The sequence below is a fragment of the Pyrus communis genome, chromosome 6 (assembly GCF_963583255.1).
Source record: "Pyrus communis chromosome 6, drPyrComm1.1, whole genome shotgun sequence".
Lineage (NCBI taxonomy): Eukaryota > Viridiplantae > Streptophyta > Magnoliopsida > Rosales > Rosaceae > Pyrus > Pyrus communis.
The window spans coordinates 28,350,394-28,361,409 of NC_084808.1; the positions used below are offsets into that span (position 1 = coordinate 28,350,394).

The 11,016-nt window shown below is 36.8% G+C and overlaps 1 protein-coding gene across 2 annotated transcripts; it reads right to left on the bottom strand.

The window, feature by feature from the left end:
* Window positions 1-1,773: 1,773 nt before the first annotated feature.
* Window positions 1,774-10,801, bottom strand: LOC137736976 (ATP-dependent DNA helicase homolog RECG, chloroplastic-like). Of its 2 annotated transcripts, none has more exons than XM_068476308.1 (21): window positions 10,081-10,801; window positions 9,854-9,943; window positions 9,232-9,314; window positions 9,015-9,150; window positions 8,609-8,866; window positions 8,312-8,500; window positions 8,099-8,211; window positions 7,377-7,608; window positions 6,577-6,740; window positions 6,150-6,231; window positions 5,822-5,911; window positions 5,508-5,741; window positions 5,113-5,184; window positions 4,835-4,987; window positions 4,593-4,736; window positions 4,155-4,313; window positions 3,749-3,832; window positions 2,885-3,457; window positions 2,531-2,631; window positions 2,375-2,451; window positions 1,774-2,260 (listed from the first exon to the last, which is right to left on the bottom strand). In XM_068476308.1, exons 2-19 carry the CDS (start codon window positions 9,881-9,883, stop codon window positions 2,539-2,541), a joined length of 2,889 nt encoding a protein of 962 aa, XP_068332409.1. In that variant the 5' UTR covers window positions 9,884-9,943; window positions 10,081-10,801; the 3' UTR covers window positions 1,774-2,260; window positions 2,375-2,451; window positions 2,531-2,538. The 2 variants fall into 2 exon arrangements, with proteins under 2 accessions (XP_068332409.1, XP_068332408.1); XM_068476307.1 differs by having other exon boundaries at window positions 1,775-2,260; window positions 2,375-2,436.
* Window positions 10,802-11,016: the final 215 nt, after the last annotated feature.

Below are 11,016 nucleotides of genomic sequence, written 5' to 3' on the forward strand. Positions count from 1 at the left end.
TGTGTGCCGGAATACGGTTCAGTACATTAAATGCTATAATACAAGTGATTATAATTTTTTTTTTGCAAGTATCTAATCACTTGTATTATTACATTTGGTATATTGAGCTGTGTTTCTATCACACTGAAAAATCTCTCCCTCTTTTCACATAGTGAAGAATTACAACCGGCCATTTGTGTTATAATGTATGTCAAAAACCAAACCAAACACTTGTGAGACACGCCGACATTCCTATTGGTTAAAATCAGACAACTGGCGTGAAATTATCATGTTGTTAAACCCATCTAACATCATTAGTCATTTTACTTTACATGAATGCTAAAGTTTTGACAAATTATATATGATGTTTACAACGACTTTTACTGGTCACCCAAGTGCCACACTAATGCTCCTGAATTTTCTAATGTGTGACAATTCTCAATATTCTCTTACACGTTTGTTCACGTATTGTGAAATTCAAGTTAAATATATGAACGATACATTTTAAATTCTTAATAAGTCAAGTTAAGAACGTGTGATTATTGGACTTCACATGTGGTGCAAACTTAAGTTGATACATGAAGTTCAAGTTCCATCATGGAAAGGCAATTGGAGAAGTAGTCTTAGCCTTAGCCTATGTAAGATTTCTTAACTTTGTTCGTGAAACAACTCTCTACATCCTTATGAATACAACTAGATAGAAGAGTAGTTGATTACTTTTGCATTAAGTTGAAGAGTGACACATCAAATGAGGAGAAAGACAGACACAAAAAAATATACACTTGTTACACCGAAATATTCTCATTGAAATAATATTACGTGAAAAGACCGTCAAATCATCAGCCGCTGGCCTTAGTTCCGCTTCTCGTCGCATGCAGTCATCTGTGCACACAGCACGGCCTTCCCACGCCTTCATCGCTCTGTCATTGGGCATGTCCCGAATTCTATTTTTTTTTTTTTTTGTTTTTATTTATTTGATTTTTCGGTCGTAAAGTCCTAACTTTTTAGTAGGAATTATTATATTTGTGAAGAGAAAAGAGAATTATTATTGCATATTTGGCAAAGGCGTGGGGGTGGGGGTCCACTTTGATCATTACGTGGAAGACAAGTCATGGAACATGGTGGCTGTGAACCCCACTTTAAAATGATTGGTAGGGAACCTTTTGGGACCCACTTGTCTGCTTGTCCCCCTCTCGTGAACTGCTTATTGGGCATTCCATCAAACATTACCGTGCCCTGTAATACCAGTGGATAACAGGTGGGTCCCTCCGTCAACCTTGTGGTTTCACACTCACTCGTGACGATAGTCGCACCATTACGTGATATCATCAACTAACTCAACAAAAATACTAAAAAGATTCTCGTAAAAGTAAGATTTTTCATACTCTTTGGCACACCATGTTGAATACAATAAATTACAATGTTGATACAAAAATTAATATTAAACTATGAAGTAGTAGAGAATCCTCAACAATTTCGATGACTTCATTCTGATGTATACTCCTCGACAATTTCAAGAAACTACTTTTCTTTGCGAAAATCTCAAATGATAATATAAAATTCAAGTTGTCATAAAGCACTACGATATAATCATATTCTTTTTTACTTTTACTTGCGTGTCATTGCAGAAAAAAGAAATATGGACCTTAAATATTTCTACACGGCATATGTTCCAACAGAACGACAAAGATTTCATTTTCTACAAATGTTCGCATTGACTTTCTTCAACAATTTGTGTTAATATATTCTCAAGTCCTTTTCTGGGCAGGATGTTCAGCAGATAAAGAGAGCTTTACAAGGAAGTACGTGAGGAGCAGTCCTTCAATGAAAATTACTGAATTTCGTCGAAAAATCGTTACGTTCTAAAACAGAAATTCGTAGAGAAGACGAGTCGATTAAGGAAAAGAGTCACCTAAACATGCGAAACCTAGGTAGAGATCAAAATGTTAACAGAAGCAAAAACATAAAAATTACATAGCAGATTACTCACCTTCTTTATACATCTTTGAGAATTCTTCGATTCAAGCAAGCGGATTGTTAGGATGCTGGCATATCAAATTATGTAAAAAAATGCCTACTAAACAGTGATTGACAATCTACTTCAATGGCAAAAAGCATGTTTGGATATGGCATTCCTTTTCGCTGGTATGCAAAAATGGACATGTCTGCATATTCAGTGTTTGCTCTCCAAATTCGACCAGGGCAACGTTTTTCATGACTAGCCATTACCAGTTGCTCCCTAACTCTACGTCACGACTTTGCTCCATTCCAAGGAGGCAACCTAAGAAATCGAGCAAACATCTTCAGCAAGACATCACTGTTCTTTGTGTACAAGTATTTCTAATCAAACTAATTCATATCACAAGTACAATCGTTAAGTTGGAGTTGGGATTACCGCTAAGGAAATCACGCAGAAGCATCAAGCTTGCAACAGATATGGTATACACGACATGGTTCCTGAAAGCAATCATACTATTACACAAAAAAGGACAACATGCCATCAATACAACCAATAGAATCTTGTATAGATTTGCAAGGTTTCAGATTTTACCACGACACTCAGTCACCCAGAATAGACAGCGGCTGTCTCATGCTAAGCTCTGCCTTAAGCAGCGGGAATTGCTCCAAATCATTAGAAGCACCTAACACTTTCTGCAAAAAGAATCACTGCATGTGTTATACTACATGAACGAGAGCATCAACCAAACAAGAATTGCAGAGTCAACTATGCATTTGTACCATAGAAAATTAAACCTTAAACAGCAAGAAATTCTTGCACACGGATTAGTTGGATTAGTTTTATGTACTAATAGTCTAATAAATAGAAACGATGTAAAAGAATGGTAACCAAGAAATTATCACTGAATTTACATGATTAAAAGGGCACAACAGGAGTACTATTTACCAGAGCAGCAAGATGCGCTTCTTGTAAGATATTGCCATCTACTTCCAATCTTGCAATAGGAAACTCTGGAAGATGTCCTGACTGTTTCTTGCCAAGCAAGTTACCAGGTCCACGTAAAAGAAGGTCCATGTTTGCCAAATAAAAACCATCTGACGATTTCCCCAGGACCATCAGCCGAGTTAGACTACTGGAAGAAGATGCTAAAAGTATACATTTAGACTTTCTCACTCCTCGTCCAACTCGTCCTCTAAGTTGGTGTAACTGAGCTATCCCAAATCTCTCAGCATTCATAACAACCATCATAGATGCATCCGGAACATCAACACCAATCTCAATTACTTGTGTGGAAAGCAGTATATCTGTTTCTCCAGATCTGAACTTTCTCAACGCTTCATCTTTCTCATCACTCTTCATCCTTCCATGCAACAATCCACAAGTGTAGCCCTGAAACCTATCAGATATAGCTTCAAAATCTGCCGCAGCAGCACGAAGTTGTGGCAGTTGTTCAGATTGTTCAATAACTGGATACACAAGATAGACTCTCCCTCCTTCTTTTAACTCGTCCAGCATCATCTGTTACATGCTATATCATTTGCATCAGAAATAATAAAATCAAAAGGGTAGAATTAGTAAAATCTTTCTATTCTAGTCTAACAAGAAACTAATATATCTGTCAAGCATCTTGTGAAGACGACCATGATCTCTTAACAGAATGATGAGCTCAGTGATGTTCTTCATTTTTTTTTTCAAATCCAAAACCTTTTCTGCACCAAATGGCTTTATTGTGTTTCAAAAAGGAAAAAAAAAAAAATATATATATATATATATATATATATATTAGAGTCCTGTAACAAGGACAATCACCTCATAAACATCCTCAAATCCATTGTCATTTCCTTCAATGATGAATGTCTCAACTGGTATTCTTCCTGGAGGTAAGTCCGTTATCTGTTATTCAAAGAAAATAGAAACGAAAGAATCAACAAATACTCAACACAGGGTGTCAACCTATACAAATGCAGCGGCCACCAAGTAATTGTATATTTGTATACCTATTAACTTTTAAACTGAATATAGTTCCCTTTTAAACTAAATGTGGCACGAACACCTTGATTGCAATAAGAAATAATCTTAGATTGGCTTATTTCTTAAGAAAGTTCAAATTTTCACTGCAAACAAGACTTTAAGATTGGGCATCTCAATGTAATTTTTAAAGTTTAAATCACAGTCTTGAAGCCTGATATCCAAATGAGAAAAGAAAAATGCTTACCTGTGTCAATGACATATCCCCATATAAAGCAAGAGCAAGTGTTCTCGGGATAGGAGTAGCTGACATGGCAAGAACATGAGGAGCCATATGGTTGTCACCTTTTGAGGTCACATCTGAACTGGCGGCTACCATTCTAGAATTTATGGAGGTATAGTATAGCTGCAAGGATTAGTGCCTCAGTTAGCTCATCTTACAAAAAGAATTACAGTATAAAACGGAACCATTTCAAATTTCATGGAAACATCGAGAACAGCAAGCAGCATCCAAGGACATTCTAAAATGTTCACACAAAATGAACTCCTAGAACAATACCATCAAAATCTAATCATCCATATTGCATAAGGTCTAAATGAAACATTTTGCATACAGGACAAAAGTGGAGTACTACACCACCAGAGGACACAACTAGAATACTTGGTTCAATTAGAAGCAAACAACCTTACTGTTAAACCGTCCTCTCTGGATCACACCAAAACGGTGTTGTTCATCCACCACTGCAATGCGTAATGCAAAGAATTCGATTTTGTCAGATATTAAACTGGTGGTTCCAACGACCATCGATATTTCTCCAGTCCTGAGACCCTGATACACACAATATCAATGTTAGTATCACTGCCAATAACTAGGATGCGTGAAACATTATACTTAACAAAACAAAAGAACTGGACATTAATCCATGCCTCAAGAATTATCCGTGATTGTTTTGATGGGGTTGAGCCTGTTAGTAAAGCAATTGAAGGTTTTCGTTCAACATCCTCCATATTTTCAAGCAATTTATTTAAGTGCTCGTAATGCTGGACTGCAAGCAACTCAGTTGGAACCATGAAAGCTGCCTTTACATGAAATGAATAAAAACAACCAGTTACCTTCGGTTAGTAACAAAGATCATAACTAATATTACATTACGAAAATGTAAATGAAATAAGGTCTGAAATGAAAACCTTTAAACAAGACCAACCTGATATCCAGAGCCAATAACCTCCATGCATGCTAGAAAAGCCACCACGGTTTTCCCACAACCAACATCACCCTGAAAATAAGTGTAACAATATTTATAAATCAAGAATGTCTCTTAGTTTTCAGGTACCTACTGCGCATGCCATGGTAATTAGGATGAAGAACAAGGGCGGCCAATTTGAAAAGAGAGAGGAAGAGAATTAGGGCAAAAGTCTAGGCTTAAAACTGTATTCAACCAGATGCCAACAAAAATTTATCATGTTTTGTCCTCACTTTTTTTTATATACTGCAGGTGCTCTAGTTACATGACATGAATGTCAAAATCAGCATTAAAATACTGTTTCATATTGTAACAAATATGAACAATTGGATACATCCTGAACACAAGATTATAACCTGCAAAAGCCGATTCATAGGAACTGGTTGCCTTAGATCCCAGATGATTTCTGAAACGGCAGTGAGTTGACTAGGAGTAAGGGTATATGGAAGAGCTTTTGAAAACTTCTTGGTAAGAATGGACCATTCCTTCATATAAGCAGCACTTGATTCAGGTTTCCTGTACTTATCCAGCAATCCATCTTTCTCTATTTGTGTACCAAGACCTTCAAGCATTTGGTAAAGGCGCGCTAACTGACAGGCAATAACAACTAGGTCAGTTCAAACTTCAAATCCAAGAGAACAACTAATTAAGAAATTTTAGTCAACATCACCTGCAGGTAAAAGAACTCATCAAATATTAGCCTTTTCCGAGCCAAATCAGCTTCTTCCATACTCTTTGGTTCGTGAATCCCCTTATACGCCTGTATTATTTGAGCAAAAAAGACAACAGCTCAAGTATTTCTGTATGCCAAAACAAGTTATTAAAAGAACAGCAAGGGGTAAATATAGCTAGGTCTTTAATAAATACAGGTAGACACTAAGACAAAGTGAGGCCAATCAAGATGCTAAGGTTCACAGGGGTATAAATGACCATAGTCAAAACTACGAATTTCAATTGCATATATGCTTGATAATAAGGACACAAGTGAAGTGTCTTACATCATGAAGGCCTAACAGCCCAAAGTCCTGAGTGATATTTTTAGGAATAGGATCAACATCGACAGCCAAAACTTGTGCAACTCTGGGACAAGTAAAAATAGCAAAGATTTAGTTTACTGGTCTTGGAGCAAGTTACAAAGAGATTACCTAATTAATACCATAGTTCAAATAATTCAAAACAGCTGCAAAGAACTAAGAAGTAACCCCCATGGGATGAATGGAGTAACGTTATTGCATAAATGATAAACACAAAATTAGATTTCTAATATTGAGAAACCAGCAACGCACCCAGAAACTGGGGTATGTTGTATAAAGAACTTAGAATAGGGGGAAACTAAATTAGAATTGGAAACTATAACCCCGCTAAAGAGAGCGGTTATGTTATGATGTTAGAAATGAAGTTACATAAAAGGTCAGAGGCACAGACCTTGCAATGATGTCTCTCAAAACATTTGGATCTAAACCTCCTTTTGAAGGGTATATAGGATAAGGCCTCCCTTTTGCATGAAAAGACACTTCGTTTTCATCTTTAAGCACATCAATATTGTATTCTCTCATTTCATAGTGACCTTTGGCAGGCATTGTCCTTACCTATGTTAAAAGGCAACATGGTAAGTACAAGGCTCTAAATTAAGATAAAGATTCGAAAATGAATGATAAAATCTTAAGTTAGCACTTGTACAGAATTTCATAAATCTATTCTGTTTACGCCCTAATGGTTTCAGCACATGAAAGGGTGAGCCAATTGAGGCAATTGCGCATCCATTGTAACTAAAAGTGCTGCAAAGTGCACTAACCAGCGAGTGACCATAAACTTGTCAAAAGGTCTTTAAGGTAGTTCGCATGCAGGACTCTAATTTCTGATAACATTACAGGAATCCAAAGAGTAATCAGCAAACGCAGCAATGTGCTGGCTGATGGCTCCTTTATCTTTTCCTATACTAATAACGAAGACCAACAACAACAGGAGAGTTACACATAGATTCTGTCATCTTCCATCCAGTAGAAACTGGCTCTAAGTAATAGTTTATAGGTGCGCAAAAGGAATATGAATATTACTCTCTGGACTACATTCTTCTTGTGATTAACTATATATTTGAGCACCAAGTAACAGTCCAAATAATAATAATAATAACACAAAATATCAATGCATTCTAAACCAATAAAAACAAATTGAAGAGCAAGCAATTAGTCCAACAAGTACAGAGAAAAAACCCATAAGCTTACCTTGCCACTAACACATACAAAGTCCCCCTCTTTATGCTTTCCCTCAACAAGTCTAAGAAAGGGTAGAGAAGTAAAACGAGCACCACGAAAAAATTTCTTCAGATGCAAAGAAATTGTCTTCTTTCTTCTACTATCAGCAGAATCATTCAAATGCTCAGTTGATTCATCGTCCATAATTTCGCAACCAACAACTACCTCAATAAATGAGAAAGAACTACTAGCTTTGATTCCCCTGTAAGAGAAGAGGTAAGATATCAATTTTAAACACAAAAACTTTACTGCAGATTGGCAACAAAAAGTGAGTGAATAAGTGGCTACATACACAAATAAATATAAATGCATGTAACATCTCTGGCGATGCTTTACCAGATATGAGATACAAAAGCACAATACTAGCAAATAATATGTCATGAAATGTTCTTCATTATGTCATTGAACTAGATATCCATTTATCTCGTACAGAAACAGATTAACATCACTTCATATGTCAAAACATCAAGGTGTCTGTCACCAAGTAAATTACATTCCCACTTGTGCCTCATTGTTTTTCGAAACATATTTGTTTCTCATTATTTCATGAACCATAACTATGAAACATACTAAAAACCTTAACAAGTAAGCTAACTTGGAATCTATCAGATTACACAAGTAGTGTCTTACCTCATCCAATTGATAAGGTTAGCACCAAAAATTTACTAGATATTTTGGAAAAAATTTAATACCTCGAACTTAATACCTTCCCAATGAAAATCAAGTATTGTCCATCATCAATTTTCATCTGAGCATTCTGTAAATCCGCATAGGTCCGAGGAAAGTGGTGAAGCAATTGCCGCAACTGTATGGAAACAAAAGCAAAGCAATACAAACACAAGGCTTCTTTCAAATTCTCGATAAGAAGAGTAATGTGTCCTTTAACATAATTTCCTAAAACTCACTGTATGAAAGCCACAGTCTTCTAGCTGCCGACAGCGCTTCTTAGTTATTCCAGGTATGCAACTGATAGAACTGTCCAGGGAAAACTGAACAGACCCAGTATCATTTTGTGATTTAAGCAAAACCTTGTTAGAAGATTCCTCCACAGGAACTGTTTGATGTGAGTTTTCCTCAATAACCACAGTTGCGGACTGGAGAGATAAGGGCAACATTTAAGAATCTTCTCTTAATAAGGAATTTTTTACACTTGTATAAGCAGGATACATAAAATCCCATATTTCAAAAGATAATCTTCGTACCTGCTCTTCACACATAGTATCAGACAGAAATCCTTCACCACTTTGAGTTGACAAAAGCATCCTTTCACTGAAACTGGTGGTTCCATCATACAATTCCACCCGAGGGGAACTACCTAAAATGATTGATGGAAATCGTGCACACACCAAGGAGACATCAAATTCATCTATGACATCTCTAACATGCATACCGGACTTCTTTTCAGCTCTTTCATTCTCGATCAAATCATCAAGACTATCATAACCAACCAAAGCAGATACCTACAAGAAAAAGAAACAGAAGAATATGAAGAGCAAACTTACGCATTCCCTTAGTCAGGATCCATGCACATCAGAAAAAGTTACATCAATAACAGTACAACTTTTTGAGAATCAAACAATATCAAACTTGTATAGACACAAAACCTACCTTATTGAGCAACTTTGACCGATCTGAGATGCTTGCTATGCCAAAAATATCTACTTCCTCCAAATTATTTTTGACAAGACTATGCTTTGGACGAAAACATAATCTTGATACCGTTGAAAAGAGAAAATTACTGAACCTGCAAATCGAAATAGGCATGCCCATGTTATTACTTACATGCTGTCATAAGCAAAATCAAAATTGTATATAACTTCCAGACCTCATTTTTCTACCCAAAGCATTCCTATATCCCTTCTCAGCTTTGAAAGCTATGGCACTTCTCAATCCATTCCCGCTGAAGCACTGAAATGGAAACTCTTTGTCAATCATCATATAAAAGATGTCGACTTTATCCCTATGTTTTCAAATAGTTTTATAACATGTCAAAATAATTTACAACAACATAGCAATTACGCATTAGCCACTCCCAATCACTCTCATCCCGCATATGCTTGCGCTCTATTTTCCTCCTCTAACTCCACAACGCCGGACATGGACACTAGCATATTATCACATTCTATACGCTCAAAACTGCAGGCATTTTGTTTCTCGTGGGCCATTTTCCCGACTCTATGCAATATGCATTGTTATTCTGCAACTCTCACTCAAATCTAACGTGCTACCGAAAATTGTAAGTATATTGCAACTATTTCCTTCCGATAGTATTGAAGTTTGATGTGAATTCTCAACTCTCACACAGCACGATACAGAAACACGATTCGGGAAGTTCAAAACTTTAAAGCAACCTAGTAAGCAACTCTACCATATCTTACTTCGAAATCGAAAATTCTGCATAAAATTAAGGCTGTTGATGGGAGGAAATGAAAAAGTTAGACACTTACAGGTTGCACAGCTGAGACTGTGGGTGCCATGTGCAACAAGCAAGCTTACCCCAAGAACCGGACATCCCTAAACAGCAAAAACATCAAAACCTGCGCAGGATTGAGAAAACAGGTACACATGAAGAATGCAAAGTGTCAAAATATGGAAAAATTAACCTCGGAAACAACATTCTTAACATTGACAAGGAACCAGACAACGTCAAATTTGTGATTTAACGTTAAAATACCAGATTATAGCTCGGAACTGAAAGGAAAGTCTGTTTCTTTTTCTCTCTCTGCGTCTGGATATCTCTCACTCCCACGTCTGAGGATACTTTTCTCTGTTTTTCGATTTACTCCTTCAGAAAAGGCCGGGCCTTTACCGGCCCAGACAGATCCCCACGAACCCTGCTGGGCCTTTCTGAAAAGTTACAAGGACGAAAGTGAAAACCGAGTAAATACGGAAGCTATTAGTGCAATTTAGCCATTTTAGCGATTATAAATACAGTGAGCTGCTAGTTCTTTTAGCTAGGGTTTCGACGGAGAGAGGGCGCAGCGTGGTAGCAGACGTTTGGGTTTAAGTTCATATCCTGCTTCTGCAATTTTTTATCAAGTTTGAATGAATCAAAGGGCTTAGGCAAAAGGGCAGAGCAATGAATCAATGGCTCTGATTTACTTGTAGGTTTTCTACAGGACCCCCTGCCATGGAAGCCCTGGAGATCAAGTCCTTCCACAGATTTTACTCTTCTGTGGGAGACGATGGCATCATAGTACGGGTTTTGTGCTTGAATGATGGGTTGGTTGTGGATCTGGAAATTTGGAACTCTCAAATCTTCCCTTCCCCGCCTCCTTCCCATTTTTCTCCTCTCACAAACCCGCCTCCAATCGCCATTACATTCCCCCAATCATCCCAAATCACATTTTTGTCCAAGTAACAAATTTTTTTAATAAATGATATTATTATAGGTGGACGTGTAGCTTAAGGACTGGTTTGATATTGTCGTGCTTTACAAAAATATTGTTTCTGCTGTACCGGAAGAATAAGTAGTGAAATAAAGCAACAGACAGATTTTGGTAAAATTTTTTGTGAAAGTGTTTTTGAAAAAATAAAAAAAGTTGTAGTATTATGATGTTTGATAAATTTTTATGTAATGAAAAAAAATTGGTTTTTCAAAGTTAGATTT

What these genes read in the sequence shown, in the direction of transcription:
- LOC137736976 (XM_068476308.1), bottom strand. Translation starts at nt 9,883, where the DNA reads ATGGCACCCACAGTCTCAGCTGTGCAACCT. An exon ending in CAGTCTCAGCTGTGCAACCT is followed by an intron (nt 9,315 to 9,853) that starts GTAAGTGTCTAA and finishes TTTCCATTTCAG; the next exon opens with TGCTTCAGCGGGAATGGATT. An exon ending in ATACTATGTGTGAAGAGCAG is followed by an intron (nt 8,501 to 8,608) that starts GTACGAAGATTA and finishes TTATCTCTCCAG; the next exon opens with TCCGCAACTGTGGTTATTGA.